Source organism: Typha angustifolia, chromosome 15 (genome assembly GCF_048772165.1).
Source record: "Typha angustifolia cultivar Huaian chromosome 15, ASM4877216v1, whole genome shotgun sequence".
In the NCBI taxonomy this organism is placed as follows: Eukaryota; Viridiplantae; Streptophyta; class Magnoliopsida; order Poales; family Typhaceae; genus Typha; species Typha angustifolia.
In genome coordinates, this window is record NC_133253.1 from 20,411,292 (window position 1) to 20,434,181 (window position 22,890).

Consider the following 22,890-nt stretch of genomic DNA (forward strand, 5'->3'; position numbering starts at 1 on the left):
ATTTTTTCAGGAGGTTCTCTCTGTTCTTGATTCGGGAATTGGTAGAAAAAAAAAAGAAGAAGCAAATCAAACTTGCGGGATCTTCCACCCTCTCTGTCTTGCGTTCTCGGATAAAGAATAGATTGTCCATTTACCTAGAAAAAGAGAGAATAGATTCGTCGGCCGTCTATTTAATTCGAGAAAATTACATATGGCTTTCGTTTCTTCCACTGGATTTTCTTATAAAACGACAGAAGGCGGGGGGGTGTTTGTGGAAAAAGAGTTCTCTCTCTCTCTTTCTCTTTCTCTGTTTCTCTCTCTGCGTGTCTCTACTGTTTACTTTTTCTTCTTCTGATTTCAACATAAGGGATTTCCAACTGGCTCTTCTCTCTCTGCTTCCTCCTTGGCTTGTTCGAATTCATAAAGATCCATCTTTTTTGCGAACATGCTCTAGTAACAAGGCTTTTGATTTGCCTTCTTCGATTTTTTAGATTCGAAATCTGATTTGGGTCTTTGTTGGGATCTGCGGTTATGTGGGCTAAGGTCAGAATTGCTGGCTAGAAGGGCTTCCTTGGAGAGATTTGTACATTACCTTGTCGTACTTGGTTGTTGTTGAAGAAAGAGACTTCTTCTATTGCTTGGTTTGAAATACTCGTCAGCTTTAATCTGGGTCCCGATTCATTTGTGTCTGTGAATATAAATTCGTTAAATTTCTTGTTTCTGTGGCTTTAATTGATTTGGATGTGAGAGATCATGGAAAGTTGAGTTGAGTTGTGATTTAGGTCATCTGGTAGCGAATGATATGGCTGGAGAGGATTCAATTGAGCTCAAGTTTAGGCTCTTTGATGGCACCGATATAGGGCCGAGCAAATACGATCCTTCGACGACTGTGGCATCTCTGAAAGAAATTATATTGGCTCGGTGGCCCCAAGGTGAGAGCTTGATGGTGTTTGGCATATGGGAGTAGAGCTCATTTATTTTCTTTTCTCTTTCCATGATGCTTATTAATTTCAATTTCATTTTAATGTTCTTTGCCAGTTGAAAATTCTGTCAACCTTGGTTAGAACGGATAGGCCACTCCCTGATTTGATTAACTGGCTACGTAAATGCATTCTGCATAAAATTAAAGCTTTGGTATACCTTTGATTACACAGTTCTCTTTAGATTCTGAATGAGAAAGTCTGATATCTTCGAATTCTTTTGATGATCTTTATTTGCAGCCGTTACAATCAATATGCATATTTTCCTTTCTGCTCCATTAATATGGTTTATCTAACTTAAATTGTCCTTAGCTGCTTTTGTGAGATGTTGTCCCATTTGTTTTCTAAATATACTTGTAGATGGGTCAGCCATTCCTTCAGCTGCTTCTGAATTTGTTATGGTTCGTTGTGGCAGAGAATAATGGACCTTATCATTTTAGTGTTGCATCATAATTCCTATCTGTAGGTACATTTATATCTTCAGTCCAACTTCAGGTGATAGCTTTTCACTTAGGTTGGCCATTTTCTTGTCCTCCATTTCCTAACAATCGTTGCTAAAATCGATTGGTTAAAGCTCAACATCAACCTCAAACTAAATTATCTTACTATGAAATATATACTTTATGTTTATCCCATTGATGGTTTAATTGTGCATTATAACTAAAGGGGTTCATTTGCAATACTAATGACAGTCATCATGGTTGCTTGCTTTGTGGTTATTTTTCACTGCTCATATCTGAGTCATATTGAAATTAAATGCCTAGAAACTTACTCACAGTCAAAAGTAAAGAAAATGTTTTTCTCTGAATTTTTTGTTGATAGGAAAAGAAATAGCTCCAAGAACAATAAATGATTTGAAACTCATCAATGCTGGGAGAATATTGGAGAATAATCACACTCTTGCTGAGTCCAGGGTTCCAGTTGGAGAGCTTCCTGGTGGTGTTATCACTATGCATGTAGTCGTGCACCCTCCTCAGATTGACAAAAACAAGGGTAATTTCTTCACTTTCCATTTATATTTTGGGAATATTTTGCAACAGAGCACTGCATCCGTTGGAGTAAATAACATTTATCTAGTGTATGTTCAGTTAGATAATGCACCGAGCTATACTGAGAGATAAGTCATATTTGTGGGGTTCTAAAAAGTGAAGCAAAAATGGAAATTGATTCTCACTAGGTAGTTTGATTTTGACATCAGGTATTGCTCATCAAGCTATAATGTTGGTTAAGCTTGTTGTCCTTGACATATTAATTTATGAGAGTAGTGGGCATCTTTGATTGCTGGGAAAGTTGTCTTGGAATCAGCATAAGAACATTTCAGATTGCTAGTTTAAGGATGGAAGAGAAATTATATTCTGGTGGCCACAGTTAGCAGTGGAAATATCTTAGTTACTTCTTGAAAAAGACCTTCCTTTTTTCCCACTTTTGCAAAAAGAGGAACCAATAGCTCATAAGGAGGTTGTGTGGAGGACAAGACATTGGCAATCTTACACTCGTTAATGGAGACCTTTTTCTTTTCATCGCTTTTGCACATGACCACTTGAGTGCTGGGAAGCATGCCTTACCATAACACTTGGTAATGCCCTCTATATCTGACAACATTATAATGTCATAGAACTATGGTTTGCTTCATCACGTACTAGTTCTTTCGTTGCCAATAAGTTTTGGAGGTAACTGACATGTCAAATCATCGAGGTGGATTCTGTAAACGGTGTATATCTTACCAACTAAATAGTTTAACAAGTCTTCTGCCCCAAAAGTATAGTTGTCTCCTCCTTTTGAAATTCACTTAGTTTATGAGTAAAAGGAGCTTCTGTAGCAAAATTAACCCAGGTGCTCCAGTCAAAAAATATAATGGATTTGAAACAGGAAAATGATTTCTGGTCTAAAGTAGCCATTAGGAAGCATCTACAAATCTTTTAGCAGCACTGAAGGTAAATTTAAGACTATAGTTTTTTTTTTTTCCAGAAGCAGCACATCTCATGCTAAGGCATAAATGGATCCACTTAAAGAAGTTGTATGGTTTCAAGTCAATATGCCCTTATTTAGTAACAGAAAAACAGCTCAAGAAAGTAATTTTCTTTAGCTATAAGTAGGTCTTGTCCTTAGGAAACCCTGCTATGATTATAAAAATAGAATAAAATGTTGGAGGAGTAATTAGGTGGCATCCTGTTGTGCCCATGGAGAGCATGTAATATCACCAGATAATTAGAGTTACTATGTGTTGGATATGAACTGAAGCCTAACCCAAAATACTAGGTGGGTTTCAGGTATGTATAATATATTAGGTTTGACACTGATATCTGAACCAATTGACTGGCTAAATTGGGTATGATTTTGGAACGGATTATATTATATTTAAATGGAGATTCAAGTCTACTCATACCAAGAAGTGAACAACCATTAATGAGGATTTTGGAACTTATATGAGGAGGATAATAGACCACTAAATCACTAATATATCAGGGGAAAAAAGTTGTGGAAAAGGGAGATCAAATATTATAAATGAAGAAAAGGACAGAAAGGTCACGCTGATTTGCCTATCAAGTTGACATTTAGAGAAAGAAGAATTTGTTCACTTAGTATTGTGAGCATAGTTTCTCTTGTTTCTATTAATTAATCATGAACTGTGTCTTGTAACCTCCATCTTGTTGTAACAGCTCTCCTGATAGAATAAATCTGGTACAATTTTTTATAAGCAAGAATGCACTGCTTGATATTTTGCGCTTATGCATCTAAAAATTCTTCAGTGCTTATGGCATCAATGAGGTCTGCTCCATTAATATGTAATATTGTCTGAACTGGATGTAATGAAGGTTCAAGCCTCCACGGTGTAATCTAGCCTAAGATAATGTCCTATATTTAGGATTTCAAATGTTTGTGTCTACTTACTGATATTTTATATTTGCTAAACTAATTCCAGCATATGGTCATCTTCCCTTCAATCTGGCACTAATGTTGATATTTTTCTTTACAGAGAAACAACTGGCTAATACTTCAAACCAGAATAGATGTTCGTGCACAATCCTGTGACCCATAGGATTATTGTTCGACTAAGAATCTGATCCGAGTTGGCTATTGGTGTTTCTACTGGTCCTATTATGCTCCTGACCTTAAATTCAGTTGACAGCTTGCTCTTGCAGGTATCTGAAGCTTCTCTAAATGTGCTCATAGGTTGCTTTGCACGACTAAAGTTTTGCCATGGTCCCAGGTTTATTCTTCATTTATTTGTGTAGGATGAATTGGAAGAATATTGTGGTTGTGTAAATTGCAACGTTAACTGTACCTTTCTTTCTTGGCTACTTTTCTAAATGATGTGATTTGAATGATTCATTTCTCAAGGTCAGTACCAACTTCGTAAAACCACTACGATTAGTCATGTACAAAAACAGTTCAATTTTTGTAGCTTTGATAAAAACATGGATTGAAGCTGTAAGAAAGGGTTTCGAGAAGAGTTTTGACAACACTAGCAATTTAGGACAGGCAGTATTTTAATGGTGGTATTTTTTCCCCCCTCTATTTTGCATGTAATATGGCGGTTTAGATACTGCCCTTTTAGTATATTTTCAGTAAATTACTGAAACATCCTACTCAGGGTGTTCTTTTGCTTGCAAATTTAGTGACAAACGCAAGGCCTCCTTTGCTCACGGTGGATTTAATGAAATATATATATATATATATATATATATATAGGATCTAACTGAAAATAGTGAAAAAGACAAGGTGCAAAACACAATAAATACATAAAGTAGGGCTCTTAAAAGGCTATTTTATTTTCTCCTTTCTATGATGTTTAGCGCAAGCGAACTCCTCCTAATCTTATAGTCGTCGAGACAGCCAGACACGCTGTTGGGCTGTCCCAATCTACACACCGGTCCATCACGTGACATTAAAAGGTCTGGACAAGTAAACCCACCAACCAAAGAGATCAATAAGGGCTTTATTTTTCTATGTAAAATTTCCAAACCGTGGATTGCATACCGAGGGCACAGAAGATTCTACTAATTTAATTGTGAGATGGCAAGAAGTTGCAATGAAACTGATCAGTAGTCTACCAACCATGGGAAGTGGTAGCGAAGTTCATGCAAGGTTGTAGATAAAAAGGATATATCGCTCTGAAGAAAGGACAATAAAACATGATGATATCTTAGACTAAAACATCTTTTAAAGCCGAAAACAAACTTTTAGTAGTTCCTCTCTGATGCCATTAGATAATAGAACACTTACTCTGTAGGTGATCCACAGTGCCTCTAATTAAGAAGATAACTCTCAAAGGTAGGAGACTGAGACGAGGTGAAAGGAGGATGGAAGGATTCTTCTACTAGAACATGAGAAAACTAAAAAACTGGAATAAGAACCAAGGCCTTTCACTTCTTCCTCTTCTTCGGGGGTGGAAGTGCCTCTTCTTCGTCATCTTCTTCCTCTTCTTCGTTGTTCTCTTGATCCTCTTCCTCTTCTATTGCCTCCTCCTCATCCTCATCGCCATCGCCATCCTCATCGTTATCGTCATCCTCATCATTGTCGTTGTCATCATCATCATCGCCGCCATCCTCCTGGTCATTAGGCTCTTCACCCTCTTCCTCTCCATTCTCCTCGCCACCCGCATCGCCACCTGAACTTTTCTTGCCATTGTTGTTGTTAGGTTTCTCATATCCTTCTCCATCTTCCTCTGATAGGTCCTCCTCACCCTCCCCAAAGTCACCGTCTTCATCCCCATCACCATCTTCATTCCCGTCTTCCTCACCAGCATCAACAGGCTCATCAGTTTTCTCGCTCCCACCACCTCTGCTCACTAGGAAATCAGGCATATTATAGAGCGGATCCTGAACGATTATAAGACTCATAACGTCAGAATAACAAATTTTACAAACGAAAGCATAAAGAAATAAGCAAATTAGAGTAGACTCATCTAATTGTGAAACTACGGGCTTTAAATTTAAGTCAGGTAATGATAAGCTGCTGCTTGGCCAGGGGCAATTAATGGTATCAGTAAGGATGCATATATTTTTAAAATTCTTTCATTCTGTCAAAGTAGGTATTCAAATCATCAACTGCATTTGTACTACACAGACAAAATTTGGGATGAAACATCCTGAAGGCGAGCAGAAAACAAAGGTTCAGATTAATGAATCAATTGCAGCACGAAGCATATAATTTCCGGTGAGACTTGCAAATTTCCAAGTAAACAACGAAACCAGAACTGAACTTGGACAGCAGGGCTCACATCTTGAAAAAGGAGGAGAGAAAAGAACCATTGCCTTCCTCACAAGAAAGGGGGGCACGTGAGCAAAGTGACCGTTTGTCTTCCCACTCACGTGCAGAGGAATCCTTATTCTCCAACAGTGACGATATTTTATCCAGTCGTATATTTCCACTACTCGTCTACTCGTACTAGAAGAATCCGATTCTAAAGAAGGCCGAGGCACGTGTCGGCCAGCCGACGCGCCTAGCCGACCCGGTCAAAAGGCAGAGAGTTGTAGCAAAGGAGAGTGCAAATAATAAGAGTATAGATAATGGCGCATGCGCATATTCGCTTCCCCTCCTCATAACAAGTGCTATATGCGGAATGCTGCAATCCACATATAAACAAAAGGATGCTTTTATCCTCTTCGGAACTAAAATCCCGACAGATCCGTGACATAATCCAAGCTCAGTTCCGTAACTGATCCCCCACGCACCCGGCGTACAATAGCACCGAGCACGTAGAGGAGGGCGGAGCCTGAGAACGGAGAGGAAGAAATGTTTACCCGGAGTGGGAGAGCGGCGAGCAGCAGGGTGGAGATGGCGTCCCCGGCGCATGTTAGCGGGGTCCTTGGGAGCACGGGGGAAGGCATCGCGGTCTTCATTTGGAACCGCAGCTCAACTCTGTGTGGAGACCTGGGAGGTTGGAGGATGAGAGATGGAAAGAGAACCGAACCGCCAGATCTATCGTGTACGTTAAACAACAAAGCACGTAATATTTACTTTCACTTAAAAATAAAAATAAAACTTTATCCGAAAAATAAAGGAAGAGTAGCAAAGAAATCCAAGGGAGCGACGGAAAAAAAATTGAAATTTTCTTTCCGAAGAAAGCACAAACCCGCGAAGCAAATCGAATAGTAGGGGCACGGACGCACGGTGTAGAGAGAGGAGAGGAGGTACCTCGAAGTAGAGAATGGAGTGATCCGGCGAGCACTAACAGCTCATCTCCGACCGTCCGATCCCGATCTCTGTTCTCGGCTAGAGAGCAGAGCGAAGAAGAAGAAAGAAGAGGAAGAAGAAGAAGAAGAAGAAGAAGAAGAAGGGGAAGAGAAGTTAGTTGGGCTTCGCTCAGAGAAGAGAGTTTGGGCAGCTCGGGCAGGACGGGCAGAGCTGGACGGTAGGAATGCCGGGTTCCGCTGCCCGTAGAAATAGAGCGAGTTGGAGGGCAAGTGGGAAATTAGATTAAGAGAAATGTAAACTCTGATTAGAGTTAAACATGACGCCATTAGCCCTCGTAACTTTTTTATTTATTTATTTATTTAAATTAGCCCTCGTAACTAAGTAAGTCCTGGCTACGATTTAATGAGAGCAGTGTCGCATACAGACACAATGTAGGAATTAGCTGCAGTGGAGTACTACGCGGCCATTAGATTGGATGTCAGATCATTGATCTTTTTAACTCAGACAACCAATCACGGCTGGCTTCTGTAGTCGGGGCTGCAGACGATCTGCTCGCCTCTTTAATCGCTTTAAAGATCCACGGGTGGGCCCCACGTAACCAACCAATTAGTAGAGTGGATGGGAATAGGATTCTCCCTCCTCGCCATGACTCTCTTGTTTCGATGCGTGGTTAAGCCCAGTAAGTACGTGGGTTAACCAGACCCTAAAATTTTCCAACATTGGCCCTCGAAGAATGATGCCATGTACATAAATTTAACAACCCACTCAAAATTATGAATTGATTAATAATGAACTCACGAGTCACGAGGAATATCATGATACATAGCAGACCACCTCTCATCCTTGTGGTGATGTGGTCCCTTCCTGACCTGCTGTACTCAAGGGGCTATGTTATAACTTCCCTTGGGTTTTTTCTTTACATACGAATATGACTCACTGAAGTTAATAGTTGTACGTCTACATGCAAATAAAATACATATTACTTATTAGGGACTACTAAGAGATAAACAAGGTTGAAAATCAAAACATTCCGGAAACGTGACACTTTTCAAGTCGCCAATTTTTATTTCAAACTGTAGATGGCCATATGAAGGGACAGATCCATCTTGCAACCTTGTACAGGATCATAAGTTTTCGTACACTTTTGGTGGCCAAAATATCCTGTGAAAACTAATATTGACTCAGTCTGAAGAAAAGAAAGAAAACTAAATCAAGTTATACTTAAATTAGTTTTAATTTAAGTAAGGACTCGTTTGACTTTTGCACTGAACGTGGTAGTTACACTCATCCTTAAATTAGTTTTAAAAATTGACCACTTAATTGTAAACTAAAATAAAAGTATTAGTATTTCTTTTGACATGACAAATTAATAAAAATATAATTTTAGAGGGAAAATCGTTTGTCCACAATAGTCTACATTCATAAATAGCGATAAACATGACTCATTCGGTGAGTATTTGATTTGAAACTACACTTGGGATGAAAACCACACATGTTCGGTCCTCCTCTAAGTGAGTTGACTCTTACTATCTATCTCCCACTTAGGGAAGGACCGGATAGGTGAGTTTGGGCCCTACACCACTCAAGTCTGGTACCTTCAAATTAGTCTACAAGTTCCTCCATGACAGGGAGCCCTATGTGAACCCTCCTTAGAAGGGATGGAATAGCTATTTGGACCTTAAAGTCCCTCATAAAATCAAGTTGTTCATCTAAAAGATTTCGTGGAACAGAATCCCCACTAGTTTGGTTCGTCGAGCATAGAACTTGGCCATGCCAGAACGTGTCAAGTGTGTGGGTTGGTTGATGCAAATGCAATCATTGAGTATATGTTTCTTGCATATAACTTTGCTCGAGCTATGTAGGCCGCCCTAAACACCTTCTGGTCTATTAGGCTCCTCGAGCCTTCTTGGGTTGATGACCTGTTACCCTATGACATATATGAAAGCATAGAAGCACTATTTGCTTTGACAACGCTAGAGAACATGCCTTTTACCTTAGTTATTTGGGTAAGATCCCTAGCACTCACTTATGAATGTTTTGTAGTGTATACGCATCCTCAATGAAATTGCACCATTGCCTATCCGCTAGGAACCACCCAACTTAGGATTCCTTAAACTCAACACAAATTATTCATTTTCCATAAATAAGGATTGGTTTCTTCTTCAAGTCTCCTCAACCCTTGTCGTTGAAGCCATGGTGCTTAGCGAAGGTCTTTTGGCCATGGATGTTAGTGACGCCTACTGTAACCGTGGCGATTAATGAATCTTAATGCTCTCTTTCTTTAAAAAAAATTGATAACTATGCTTAAGTCCACAATAACTTTAATTCCATAATACTTAAATCTGCAATAGCTTGCAAAGAACAATTATTCATACTTAAGTCTACAATATGTAAATCCACAATAGCATGCAAACAACAGCTATACTTAAGTCCGTGATAGCTTGCAAGGAACTACTTTTAAGTTCACAATAGCTTTAGTCCACAATACTTATTAAGCTTTTGTTTGCGAGCATAGTAATAATAACATTAAAGTCTACGAAGCCTAACAGGGTTCGCAAACTTAGTGAGAATTAATATCTAATAAAGTTAGAAAATATATCATTTTATTCTCTTTTGTCCAATGCATTTTTCTAAGATAACAGCACTGACTTAGTAAGCATCTAAAGCAACAACGGTCCTTCCAAGATAGCAATATTGAGAGAAAACTTAAAATAAGAATGTCATTTATTACATTTGATATAATATTAAAAAAAAATCTTTCTTTTGGAAAAATATTGATAATATGACATATAAATCCACCAAAATGCTTTTTGTCGTTAAAAATGTGAACACCGACATATTATAATGAAGTTAAAGTTATCTTAAATATTGCTCTTTTATGAGTCAATGTGAGAAAGGAAAGAGAGAGGATATGGGAAAAAAAATTAAAGGTCGTGATTCACCTATAAATGAGTGACGCATACAATAAATGAGTCTGAATCAAAGACTCCTAAAGCAAGTCGTTTCTCCCCCGCCTCATTGTAGCCATACAAACCTACAAAGGAACCAGGCCTAAGGTCCTTAAGAACCCTGGCAGGTCAATTCAGGGTTTGAATTCTTCTAAGCAGGAAAATTAAAAAAATTGAGTGCGAGCAAATTATATCGGGCTAAACTTTGCAAACGCAGATGGTCCAGGTCCAGTCCGGCCCATTAGCAAAACAAAACGAAAGCAGTGTAAAGCACTTGCCTCAGAGTAGTATATTGTTCTAGAAAGCTGCCTTTCCTGTTGAACCTGAGTGTATATTACCCAAGCCCGGGCACTCACCTAAGCAAATTTAGAAGGAGACATTATCAGATAAACCAAAGCCAACAACATTGTCTCGGATGTGCAAAGGAAAACAAGAAGCTTACTTATGATCTGTAAACAATTGCTTTGGCAGCATAATCATCTGATGATATAAGGAAATCCTAGTGCATGCGAATTCAAGTCATTATCTCCTTCAGCTGCATTATCTAATGTAAATGTCATTCCTATCTGCCTTGATAATTTGTGAAGCAGCAGACATCTCCAAAGATCCACAAATTGCAGTGAACCAAAATCTGGGAGCTGTCAACTGTGTCAGAATGGGGATGACAAGAAAAACCTTGGCTCAATACATATTCCTGTTAATTTCTTAACATAAAAGGCTGCAGTACAATAAGAAGTCACTGTTTACACTACATATTTACATAAGAAATACATGGGCTTAAAAATGTGGCAATAAACAAAAATAAAAGCAACTTCCATTTATGATACAAAAGTATTACCCCTAAGAAGGGGTACGGAAATGACCTGACAGGATAGCGATACTAGATTTATGCTGTCATTTGGTTGGCTTCAGTCATCATTTATGGAAAATACCACATTAAATTATGCACTGGATTGATATAGAAAAATCTCTAATGAAGTGCAAGACTTGAAAAATATTTGGAACTACAAGTTCTAGATTATCATAATAAGCCAATGTTCCAAGACAATGTAAGAGTCCAGTAATTAATGATAATCTTGAATTAGAAGATTTAGGCAGGTTGAAGGTGTAATCTGGTCATAGTTCCTATGCACTCCGCGCACTTAGTATCCAGATGACCAACCATTGATAGTTATTTAAGGGAAACGAGAGCTATCTCAAAATGTGCAGCTGGTTCTAATTGATGTTATAATGACCAATAATAATGCTAATGAAATATGATAAATATGGTCCACTAGGATTACATCAAGTGTATAAATGTAGTATTCATAATTGAACAGACAGGTTAGCCTTCCTATTCAATACAAAGTATAGGCAAGTATACTTTGATTCATCACAATGGTGCCATCAGCATCCATACTTCAGACAACTATAAATCTTAGTGCTAATGAGGAGAATCATGTCCAAGGGTAGTTTGCATTACAAGCAAATAATAGCAAGAATAGTACTATTAACCAGCATCCAGATATTGAGGGAACAGTGGCATACAAAATTTGTATTGATATACTAAAAGGAATTGATTGTGATGAACCACCTAACAAATTAGCAAACATCCTTCAACAACAATGCACGCACTGTATTTACATTGTTAAAAAATTTGTACCTCGCCATGTCACGTTCATCAAAACTCCAGACCATACTGAAGGAGAAAATCACACTCATCGATCTCTTTCTCAATCATGATGACTTTACCTGCGCTCAAACTGCAGATGTCAATAAAACCCAACAAAGAAAAAGAAAAAGGATACTTAACAAAAGCACAAATCCATTTAAGGAACCAAACGACAATGCCAAAGAATAGAAGAACCCAGTGAAATCACTGGGGAGAGAGCCACGGCGAAGGGCAGGGCCAGCGGAGAAGCCACGGCGAAAGAGGACGACGACATCGCATTGTTCGATCTCTCCGTATCCTGCGAAGGCGGCGCGGAGGGATTCGGCGATGGCGTCGCACCCGAGGCCTTGCACGAAGAGCTTGCGATGCTCCGGGTAGGAATCGGCGAGGCCGGGGGGGGGGGGGGGAATTAGGAAGGGAGGAGGGAGATTATCTTCTCGCAGGAGAGAGCAACGACGGTGATCGCCGGAGCGCGCGAGGAGTCATCGGTGATGGGGAAAGAGAGGATTCTGGCGCCGCGCTTTGCGGGTCGTCGTCTTGGTCTGGCTTTCGCTTCCTGGACGCAATGATTTTGGAGGGAAAAAGCCCATTCGTCACGGGCTTTCGCACGAAAGTCTCAATTACGAAACGCCCAGTTCATTCTAGCAATACAATTGGGCTTTGGGCCATTCCATTGGGCCCAAAGCTAAAGATTTACAGCAGGCTGTACCTATGCCTATCCTCAATACAAGAATACTACCATTCAAAAATATAAAGCTACTAAATAAGCATTTAATACACACTGATTTACTTCTAAATTTGATAGCTGTATCAAATTTCGAAGATGACATAGGAGGTCACAGGTGGTAGGAAGCTCGAACCCTCCCTCCAAAATGGAGGCCAAGTCTTTCAAGTCAGTTTCCGAAGTGATCTTTCGGCGCTATCAAGTTAATAATTATTGGACATCCATATCACAAGGTCTTGTCCAAAGAAAAGGCGGGACACGATTAAGGTTCCTCTCTACGATCTTTAGGGCGAAATGCTACGAACTTGGATCTCTCGGCCAACTTATCCTTCTTTTGATTGGATCTGATTCACTTTAGTGGAATTGCAATACCTCTCCATAAATACGAATGCCTTACCAATGTTAGCTTTTAGGACAGCCATGAGAATCTTGTACAGCTAGCCACTTAGACAAAAGCACTTTAAAGGTCAAGCCATCTGCCATTAGTGGTGGGTTGCATGGCAATGGAGGGAAACGAACCTATCGATCAAAAAAGTCTCTATGATAGGCCGGCCATCATACCTTGTCTGGTCTTCTATCCATATTGGTTTGAATTTATAATTATTTGATTAAGGGGTCTGGGTTGTACTACAAAATGCTGCTCCATTTCGATGGGGGATGTAATATAGGACTTTGCCAAAAACAGCTCAATAGAATCAAGTGCATGCTCATCATTTGCACTTGTAGTCCTTTTAGCTACGGTAAGTTTGTTTAAATATTTGTTTAGGGAATTGATTAAGTGATCACCTTATCTACCACTTCTTTGTCTTTGGTGTGGTGCATCATCACCTTATACTACCTAATTTGCAGGACCCCACTAATTGAATCAATTCTATACAATATTTAGACGTATCCTTGAAAGAAGTTTTTGTTCCACACGGAACGCTTTCCATTGGACGGCATATCTGTATTACAATGATAGAGACAAAGTTATCACAAAAATTCACGAAGTAATCTATTATATTGATGCAAATCACTATTTTCCAATTTCATCACACTTAGTTTGATATATATATTATATGTTAATTTATGTGATTAAGATTTCCTATCGTTAAGCGTGATGATGATGTTGATAAATTGGTGACAATAATAACAGGCAAGCACTGGTCACGTGAGAATCTTAGTCACTCACCATTTCTAGCATTACCACTGAGTGCAGAGTGCCTCATACCTGGCCTGCCTGCCTTTTGGCAGTGGCTTTGCACTTTTCTTTGGGTCCAAGAAGTTGCATACCCTACCCACCAAGTAACTTAGATAGCTCTTGATGCATAAAAGAAATGGTAGATAATATGATGAAAAAGTATCAGCAACCATCTTTCGAATCAGAGGTCCAAGGAATCAACCAACCAAAGAGAGTAACATGATTGTTTATTTCATCTAAAAAGAAGGATAGGAGGGGCATATGCCTTCTTTAATTACGTTATAATTAACATAAGACCCTACATAAGACGCACTGAGGTTTAATAATGATGCATTATGCAAACAAAGTTAGTGCTTTAATCTTATCTTCTTTAAGCTAGCATGTGTAGCCTTCTAAAGGTCCTTCTCCTTTTGCACTAAAAGAAGCGGTAGAAGATGACACTTTAATCCCACTCAAGTGATCGGAGAGTTAGGAAAGATGGTAGCATTGCCAAACCATTCACTAAAGCTAAAAGAAGAAGAAGACAAAGAGGCTCTGATGGAGATGACGGTAAAGGAGTGTTCTTCTGTGGAAAGTTTCCTTACACGTCCATGAATCTAATGAGCCTTGCGTCATGGTATCTAAATCTAAACCTAAGTTTGGACAAGAATTATAGCTCACTATTGGATTCAATCTAAAAGACTAAACTGTTGCGATAGACTTATGGTATACATGCAATACATCGCACAGTCTATCTGCAGGCTTCATTGATTTCTTACATCCCGGACTGGGCCGATTCAGCTAAAATCTTCAGAAGAAAAAAACTCTGACAATAGTGTGGACATCTCCATTAATTTATGCACCATATATACTTATTACTATTACCAGTCCATTTGATTTGCATTAGTCTGGCTCTTACAGACATGCGTCTAATTTACGTCGAGATTTCAGTATATTATACAGTATTTAATTTGTAGAATTTGGAGCTACCAAACCCAGTCTACTTGCACCTTTTAGGTGGCAGTGTACAAGCACACTGAATTATTGTCTCCTAAGCAGTCTAGACTAATAATTAGTATCTTTAGTTTTATATAGGTAATTAAGCTAAGGGTTGCTGCTTCTCCTTATAAAACTTATCAAAGTTAAAAGCTTGGTGTACCTTGACCTCGTGGACATGGCCAAAGGCTTTATATCCAGCACTGTAACTGGTTCTTTTTTCTCTCCTTTGCTTCTCTAGGTTGCTTTGTCTTCCCTTCACCTCTTCCAAAACAAACACACACATCAAGATTAAGGCATCCAGGTACTTTTAATCCTCTTTCCTTTTCTTTTTTTTTTTCTCTCCAGGTTGCTTGAGTTCCATTCATACTGTCTCCTCTTTTCCCCATGCATGTCATATTCGGTGATTCTTGCTTTCCTCTCCGGTTATCAATGATTGTCATGAAAAACATCATGGTATTTACGATCATACATAAGATTTGTGCTTAACCATCATACTGTCGCTGTAGTCCACTAGTTAAGCAGAAATAAAGGTCTTATGGCATCTTAATGGAACTAACGAACTACTCTAAAATCCTTTATATATTTGTTATAAGCCAGCACTTAATAACAGGAAATTCGCGTGCTTATGTTCTTCATATTGCAATCATTGAAGAAGAAATACAAATTTTTATTATGTTAGCTGCATTCGATTAAGACTTTAGTTCCTCTTCCATTGACGTGTAAACTTTTGATAGCTCTACTACAACCGACTGTTCTCACTTCTAAGAACAACATGCATCTTTTGATGGTGATAAAGAACTGACAGTGACTGCAACGACAAGGTTTTTTTTTTTTTTGCTATTTAAGGAGAATTCAGAGCACAGAGCCTCATACTTTCAAAAAGAAAATTATTTCTTTATCTCCTTTTCCATACACTGCGTCTCTTTTCGCATCTCACCGTCGTGGAAAGAAAATGTACAGCAGGTTTGAGTGCAGAAGTAGAGCATCCATTTTAAAACCTTTCTGAGACTACTTACTTTGTGATTTCTCTTTAATATGAAAATATGTCAGTATCTCGAACTCGATAAAGTCGTGGTTTACGAATTCTTTTTTTTTTTTTTTTAATTCCTTTTAATTCCTTGGCACCTAATTTGGTGCTCACTGACAGAATTTAAACATGGTATGATGGAACTTTATCCTGGCTATCTCGAAGACCGTATCCATCAACTGAAGCCTAGGTGAGCAAGTCTTGCCTACTTTTTCTTCTCTTTTTCCTCAGAGATCATTTCTTGATAAGTTCCGATGGATAGAGTATGAGCAATGCAGTCAACTATTTTGGTACGACTTAATTCGCATTATTTCCTTCCCTTTCTAATTGCGCCTTCGCGTCGGGCCCACTCTGGGGCCCAGAGGCCCGAGCATAGAAGAGAGACATCGAGTGGGTGTGAATACCGCCCGCACGAGTCATGGGACTTTTTGGGCCTGACGTCATATCTGACGCCTAAACTGATATCACCGTCACTCCCCTCCACAAGATAACATTCTTTATTACCATTATTGGAGTAAATTATATTATGTTCCAAGTAGTGGCCGTCCGTGTCAAGTTTATGGTCACCGCAGGTGAGACAGACCGCAATAGCAAATGCGTGCTGGCGTAAGTACCCGTCTCTTTTTTACTTTCACCTCCTCTGATATAATATTTGTAAAATATTTATAAACTGTTTATGGGCATATTTATGCAAATAATCGCTTGATATTAACTTGGCTGTTTTTTTTAATTATTTTTTTTCGTACAAACTCTTTTTTCTCTGGACATTCAATTTTCGTGAAAAACAAAATTCCAATGAGTTTTGTTTTAGAAAAAAAGGGCCTTCAGCTGGGTCTTACCAAGAGGTATTTCAACCGAGGCGGTGATCACATCACATCCCAACCCAAGTGGCCCAACGCAACGGCCACGAAATGACGAGGGCTGGCGTCAACAGGACATCACCAGCGCTTTACTCCTGGGAGCATATTAAATGCTGCCAGGTGACTACGTGTAGTAATTTCGTGCAACCTGTCCTGTAGAAGATCCGATTCACTATTCAGCCTCCTCCGTTTCGCTAGCGGACGAGTGACGCAGTTAACCGTTGACGAAGCGGCGGAGATTTTCGTTCCAAGGCTATAAAGAAAGACCGCGAGAGTAAAAATTAAAAAGAACTGTCCAACTTTGCTCTTTGTAAAAAGAAAAGAAAAAAACTCGTCGTCCTCTTCCTCTTTTTCTCCCTCTTTTGCGGGGTTTTTGGACCGAGGAGAGCGAAGGAGGAGGTCGGGGAGGAGAGCCACGGAGTGGGCAGCGAAGCTAGGGTTTTGGAGGTCGTTAGTAGGGGTTTGTGGTGGATTCGTCTAGTTCGTGATTCTTCGTGGAGTCCCTACGCCGCGTAGCCATGTGCGAAGCCTCCGTATGATCTCGAGGTTCCAATTCTTCGCGATTTGTTTTCTTCTTGCGATGGACTTGCTTTATTGATCTTTTTTTCGCAATTCTTTTCATCTGTTCATTGCTGCGTGTGAAATCCTATCTCTTGATAGTTGGGTTTGTCGGAATTCTTTTTGGTAGTTTGTGGCATAGAGGATTTTTTATGGGTTTTGGAAGCAGTCAAAGTTGCGGTTCCTGTAAAATTAGGCAGTTAGCTCTGCGAGAGTTTAGAGAACTCGATGTTTAATACAAATAAGGCTAAAGGTGGTTTTGCTAGAATCAACCGACAAGTTTCAGTGGCCTCCTTGTTCTTTGTCTCTGTTTGAGGTGTATAGTTATAAGGTTTATAGAGTAAATAGGTAAATCTTTTATAAGCCTGTAGTTCACAAAGATTAAAAAAATATCCCCAAATTTGTTCATTTTTAACTTTATTCACTGGCATGTTATTCTGCGTTTACTCCTTGGTCTTCATGAGATAGAACTTGACATGCATGGTCTGATTTATCTGTGAGGAAGAGATTTCACATGAACTATGGGAAGTCTCCAATTTTTTCTTCCATCTCTCGTCTAAGTTTTGTGGTTTCAGCATACAAACTAATAAGTATCTGTGGACGGTGCCGTGAAGAGTAGATTATAATAAGAGTATTGGTAAAAGATGCAATTGGCGGTATCATTGGTTTGCTTCAGAAATACAATTCTAAAATAACAAATTTCTTAGTTTCTAAGCTTTTATCATGCAGAAAAGTGAAATAGTGCCTCTAGAAAAGATAAGATTTTGAAGGATCTCTCAAGTACCTGTAAAAAGCGCATAGGAATGAATGAATATGGAACTGTTAAAAGGCCACTGTGGGTTCATAGGTACTTTCCTAGAATTTTCTTCTTTTTTTTTTTTCCTCCACTGTGTTGATATCTGTTGCCATACCAATTATGCATCACTAAAAAGAGGGGCTTTTTGCTCCAAGATATGTGATCTTTATATAGTATCTGAAGGACAATCTTGCTAGGGATGTTTCTTAATCGGTCATTTCTATTTTCCTAAATATATTAACTTTCTAGAATACACACACTTTGGACCAGGGAGAAGTTTTCCTGCTATTCAAGATGTTTTCCTGTCAAAACAAAGAAAAATACCATAAGTCTCATTCTGATACTTAGCTCACTATTCTTTGTTAATGTTGGAAAACTTGGTTGATTTGCAAGTTCCAGAGCAGTTTGTAATGCAGATCACTTCTAGACTTTTCAACTGTTAATTTCTCCAAAATGTCAGTATATTACTCTAGAATATCATTCCCTTCCATCGTTCTTATTATTGTAACTATTCAATTTAGCAAGTACTCTTTCTTCTCTTTTTCAGTCCAGATAGTATGACATCTACGTCACCTCAATTTCCAACCTACAGAAGGATGGGAATATACGAGCCAAACCACCAAATTGGCATGTGGCATGACTCGTTTAAAACCGACAGCAGTCAAAATACAAGTGCATCAACAGTTGTGGAGGTAGATACAAAAATTGACAATAGGGTAAGGGAGTAGCTAAATTTTATTATGTTATTTTATTTGAAATTGCAAGCTATTCTTTAGCCTTTTATCACATGCTTATTTCATGATACTTTTGCAGTTGGAGGATGTTCCTCATGAGATGTTAGGACCATCAAAAAAGTATGACCAGGAAGCAAGCAAACCAGCTGATAAGGTAAAAAGAAACTTCGAATGATATATGTTTAATCTCTCCTCTTTGAGGCACAAATTATCCACTATAATAAAATGTTTCTCAATTATAATCCGTATCACTTGTATATTTACTATTGTTTCGGCACAAATCTCTTCATGTTTAAGGATTCTGTATCCATTTAATACTGATAAGACGCGGAAGATAATGTGGCTCGGTAACATGTTCAAGTTGGATCTTGTAATATAGGTAGCTTGCTACTGACAATACAGATAAAGATAGGATATTCCTATTTGGCCCAGAACCATGGAATTTGGATTGACTTAGGCCAATTTGATCTGGATTCTTAAATCCCTGATAATGACTTTCAGTCACCTGTTACCAATGGTTTTGGCAGCTCTTTTTAAAAAAAAATAAAAATTGGATGATATATTTTTGCTAATTGTCATGACATATAACATTTGGGCAGCGGTGATGGGACAGTTCTTTTTTATTTTGAACGATAAGCACATCTTTTGAGATTCATCATCAATAATTCAGTCATAGTTATGTGGAAAGTACTGTTTATGCCTAAATTCTAGATCTAGTTGCTTTTCATGTATGTTCTCAAAAGATAGTCATCTGAGTTGTTCTGATCTATATGTAGGTTTTAAGAAGGCTTGCACAAAATCGAGAGGCTGCGCGAAAAAGTCGTCTAAGAAAAAAGGTCTGATGGAAAGTTGGGAGAACTGCTATCCATTCTGATTGAATGTGGCTCATCATTTACATTGATCATCTTAGTTTCTTTAATAGGCTTACGTCCAACAGCTGGAATCAGGTCGTATAAAATTGGCTCAGCTAGAGCAGGAACTTGAACGAGCTAGACAACAGGTACAAAGACTGTCATTTCATAAATAAACTACTAACAGAACTTTCTTAACTGACTGGTGACATGCACTATTGAGTTGCAGGGTGTGTACATAGGTGGACATATAGCAGAATCAACTATTGGTTTAACAGGAGCTGTTAATTCAGGTTAAATACGAAATTATGAATCTTTTTTTGTTTCTTTATCATATCCTAAGTATTTTCTTTTTCAATGTTTGGTATGCCACGGTCGAGTGGTCATGCATTTAGATCTGCTCAGTTTTCCAGTAGGATTTGCAGTTCATACTCTCTTTGACTATTTAATAGTTATGGCAGCTGCTGTTCAACCTTTATTATTTCTAGTTAATATGGCTTTTGGATGTAACATTGGTACCACAAACTTTTTACCCTTCAAACATATATTGTAATCTTGTATATTCAACAAACTTGTGTGGTTGCCACTTTCTCCATTTGAAGTATCTATTTTAGCAAAAAATCAGAAGATCTATGTCACCAGTGTTAGATGGGAAAAGTTACAAATCTAGCTAAATTGATTGTCATATGAACAAGTTTTGAGTTCATTGGCAAGTATAGTAATAGATATATTTTTAATAGATTATATATAGTGATTGATTTAGAATGTGTTAGATGAATTGATGAATATAATGTTATTTACCTTGCACAAGGGAAATCATATACTGCTGTTGACAAGAACACAAAAATTAGATTGAAGTCTCACTGGTTGCACTATTATTCATGCAAATTACTATCAATCAGTTTAAGTATCATTTTGTAACAAATTAATATCAGCTACTTACACTTCAAATGCTACACCTCATTGGGTCTTCCAGGTGTTGCTGCTTTTGAGATGGAATATAGCCATTGGGTTGAAGAACAGAATAGGCAGACCTCTGAGTTGAGAGCTGCCTTACAGGCACATATATCTGATATAGAGCTTCGTATGCTTGTGGATAGCGGAATGAGTCACTATGATAACCTTTTCCGCATTAAGGCAATTGTTGCTAAGTCTGATGTATTCTATCTTATGTCGGGCATGTGGAAGACAGCGACTGAGCGCTTCTTCCTCTGGATTGGGGGATTTCGTCCTTCAGAGCTTCTGAAGGTGACCAAATTCGTTGTCAGATCTTCCATTTCTTGCATATAAATGAATTTTAATACTTGTTACTTCATGACGTCAGATTAGAGGTTTTCACTTTACCAGCTACTCTACCCTTCTTTTGATAATCTATTGTGTGATTGTGTCTTACCTTTATATAGTAGGAACTCTAGTAAAATGTATTTTCACATGTTCATAACATTAAAAAACTTATTTTAGTTTCTATATGTCGGATTGATGGATTCTGGATTGATATTCTTTTTGTGATGTTGCATAATATATGGCAAAATATGTTAAGCCTTTTTGGTAGTTATAAAATCGAGCAGATTACCAAGTGTGCCCATTTCTTCATGCCATATCATTTCATTTTTCCTTCTTTTGATTCACCAAGCAAGTTGATGTGCCCGACTCATTGAAGAGTTCTATGATACGTGGTCGTGATGCATTTTTGATGTGGACGTCACTATTCGTCACGTTTATTCTCATAAACACAAAATAGCTGCACTCGTGATCCTATGACTTAACAAGGGTTTTAAATAGCCTTATAAAATTATTTCGTCTTTTTATCTTTTACTTTGCTTTATCTATATAAAGATTTGGAATCATATTTTATTAGTTAATGAATATTTTGAGAGTTTTCACATATTGAATGTTTGTTGGTAGATTTCCAACGTCGGTGGATTTTAATACCCTGATTGGTGGATTCTTTGGATTTTGTTACTTTTTCGTACTTGTTTTTTTTTTTTTTTTCAAATCTGCAATTGAGAAATTATCCGGCATCAATCTCGAGTGTAGTTATCCACACCATCTATTTTACCTTTTGCGGTTTACAGGTTTTATCGCCACTGCTTGACCCTTTGACGGAGCAGCAAGTTGTGGCTGTCTGTAGCTTGCAGCAATCTTCCCAGCAAGCTGAAGATGCTCTTTCCCAAGGGATGGAGAAACTTCAACAAACTCTTGCTGAGACTCTGACATCATATCCCTTAGTTGCTTCTGATGTTGCAAACTACATGGGGCAAATGGCAAGCGCATTAGGGAAGTTGGAAGCTCTTGTGAGCTTTGTAAACCAGGTGATACTCCAATTCTGCTAACTATAAGAAGATTGTTGTGTTCTTTCTTGAGTTTCTTATGAAGTGTTTCTATAGTGCTATAACATACAATATACAAGCAATAGGGCTGAAGAATTTCCTAATAGACTTATTTATGAGCAAAAGAGAGGTGTCACTGGGAAGGGAAGGAAATTTTCTAAATAGTAGTTGGCTTATTGAGCATCATTACTGAAATTTTAACACGACAGCCTTTTTAATCATCAAGAACCCAAAGAAGAATTCTAGATGCATCCAAGTTGTATCAGCATTTGTATTTTGAATTTAGAGTATCAAATGCTTGATAGGGACATCTGATAGTTATCAAACGTGGACATGATTAGCATATAGAAGTGTTGTGCTTCACATGTGTCACCCTCACATTTCCTTGACTGCTAATGTCCCTGCAATATTCATTTTATTTTGCGGCATCGTGAATTACCCATTAATGAAGGATGCTTCTGCTGACCGGATATTATTCTGAGATCCTCATGTTTTTTTGTGCATAGTAATCCTACATTGTGAATTACCTACATTCAGATATTTGTTTCTTGACTATGTGGTTTGTGATATCTGCTTTATCTGACACCTGAGTAATCACTTGTGAGAATATATGCTCAATATTGCTGACTCTTCTACGTCCATCCAACAGGCAGACAATCTTCGGCAGCAAACTCTACAGCAGATGTACAAGATCCTAACTACTCGCCAAGCAGCACGCGGCCTCCTTGCCTTGGGCGATTACTGCCAACGGCTTCGTGCCCTTAGCTCCCTTTGGGCAGCACGGCCGCGTGAACCAGCTTAGTTATCTCTGAAGAAAAACTTATAAAATATTTTGATGCAAATCTGGCCAGTCATGGAAAATATGCTGCCAGCCAACTGGTAAATAACCAACATTGTGATCATTAAGACAATAATGAGATCCTTCCGATAGTGGAGATATGTACATATTTGTCTTAAGATTCATGAGTTCCAGTATCTGTAGGATGCCTTAATGGCTGTTTATAATGATGTATTTTGTATATCATCACATTCCTTACTTTCCTCGTAAGGACTGCGAATTTGTGGTCACGTACTATAGTGAATGAAGGCCCTTCTCCTGCAAGGCATTTCTTTCGCAGACCATCTAAATTTGTGATGGAAGAGGTATATAAGT

General features: G+C 38.4%; 3 protein-coding genes and 1 long non-coding RNA gene across 8 annotated transcripts; 2 read left to right on the plus strand and 2 right to left on the minus strand.

Annotated features, from left to right (window-relative positions):
* The first annotated feature begins 268 nt into the window (after positions 1-268).
* Positions 269-4,305, plus strand: LOC140779210 (membrane-anchored ubiquitin-fold protein 3-like). Its single transcript, XM_073124203.1, has 4 exons — positions 269-665; positions 762-911; positions 1,782-1,952; positions 3,937-4,305. Exons 2-4 carry the CDS (start codon positions 782-784, stop codon positions 3,990-3,992), a joined length of 357 nt encoding a protein of 118 aa, XP_072980304.1. The 5' UTR covers positions 269-665; positions 762-781; the 3' UTR covers positions 3,993-4,305.
* A 770-nt stretch (positions 4,306-5,075) lies between these two features.
* LOC140779245 (uncharacterized) lies at positions 5,076-7,336 on the minus strand. 2 transcript variants are annotated; one of them, XM_073124251.1, is made up of 3 exons: positions 7,101-7,336; positions 6,707-6,884; positions 5,076-5,782 (listed from the first exon to the last, which is right to left on the minus strand). In XM_073124251.1, the coding sequence occupies exons 2-3, from the start codon at positions 6,803-6,805 to the stop codon at positions 5,327-5,329; spliced, it is 555 nt and encodes a 184-aa protein (XP_072980352.1). In that variant the 5' UTR covers positions 6,806-6,884; positions 7,101-7,336; the 3' UTR covers positions 5,076-5,326. The 2 variants fall into 2 exon arrangements, with proteins under 2 accessions (XP_072980352.1, XP_072980351.1); XM_073124250.1 differs by having other exon boundaries at positions 6,707-6,836; positions 7,101-7,334.
* A 2,571-nt stretch (positions 7,337-9,907) lies between these two features.
* LOC140779002 (uncharacterized) lies at positions 9,908-12,611 on the minus strand. Its single transcript, XR_012107276.1, has 3 exons — positions 11,691-12,611; positions 10,491-10,693; positions 9,908-10,404 (listed from the first exon to the last, which is right to left on the minus strand). It is a non-coding gene; the product is annotated as an uncharacterized lncRNA (long non-coding RNA).
* Positions 12,612-14,831: 2,220 nt separating this feature from the next.
* On the plus strand, positions 14,832-22,859 carry LOC140777578 (transcription factor TGAL6). Of its 4 annotated transcripts, XM_073121790.1 has the most exons (10): positions 14,832-14,882; positions 15,729-15,798; positions 18,370-18,538; positions 18,636-18,710; positions 19,333-19,392; positions 19,479-19,556; positions 19,637-19,700; positions 20,384-20,655; positions 21,483-21,719; positions 22,387-22,859. In XM_073121790.1, the coding sequence occupies exons 2-10, from the start codon at positions 15,743-15,745 to the stop codon at positions 22,537-22,539; spliced, it is 1,164 nt and encodes a 387-aa protein (XP_072977891.1). In that variant the 5' UTR covers positions 14,832-14,882; positions 15,729-15,742; the 3' UTR covers positions 22,540-22,859. The 4 variants fall into 4 exon arrangements, with proteins under 4 accessions (XP_072977891.1, XP_072977890.1, XP_072977889.1 ...); XM_073121789.1 differs by lacking the exons at positions 14,832-14,882; positions 15,729-15,798 and adding an exon at positions 16,705-17,001; XM_073121788.1 differs by lacking the exons at positions 14,832-14,882; positions 15,729-15,798 and adding an exon at positions 16,717-17,014.
* The last annotated feature ends 31 nt before the right edge of the window (positions 22,860-22,890 follow it).

Coding starts and splice junctions, on each gene's coding strand:
- LOC140777578 (XM_073121790.1), top strand. CDS start 15,743: ATGATGGAACTTTATCCTGGCTATCTCGAAGACCGTATCCATCAACTG. Junction 18,539..18,635: donor ATACAAAAATTGACAATAGG/GTAAGGGAGTAG, acceptor ATACTTTTGCAG/TTGGAGGATGTTCCTCATGA. Junction 19,393..19,478: donor AAAGTCGTCTAAGAAAAAAG/GTCTGATGGAAA, acceptor TTTCTTTAATAG/GCTTACGTCCAACAGCTGGA.
- LOC140779210 (XM_073124203.1), top strand. CDS start 782: ATGGCTGGAGAGGATTCAATTGAGCTCAAGTTTAGGCTCTTTGATGGC. Junction 912..1,781: donor ATTGGCTCGGTGGCCCCAAG/GTGAGAGCTTGA, acceptor TTTTGTTGATAG/GAAAAGAAATAGCTCCAAGA. Junction 1,953..3,936: donor TCAGATTGACAAAAACAAGG/GTAATTTCTTCA, acceptor TTTTCTTTACAG/AGAAACAACTGGCTAATACT.
- LOC140779245 (XM_073124251.1), bottom strand. CDS start 6,805: ATGAAGACCGCGATGCCTTCCCCCGTGCTCCCAAGGACCCCGCTAACA. Junction 5,783..6,706: donor TCGCCGCTCTCCCACTCCGG/GTAAACATTTCT, acceptor ATAATCGTTCAG/GATCCGCTCTATAATATGCC.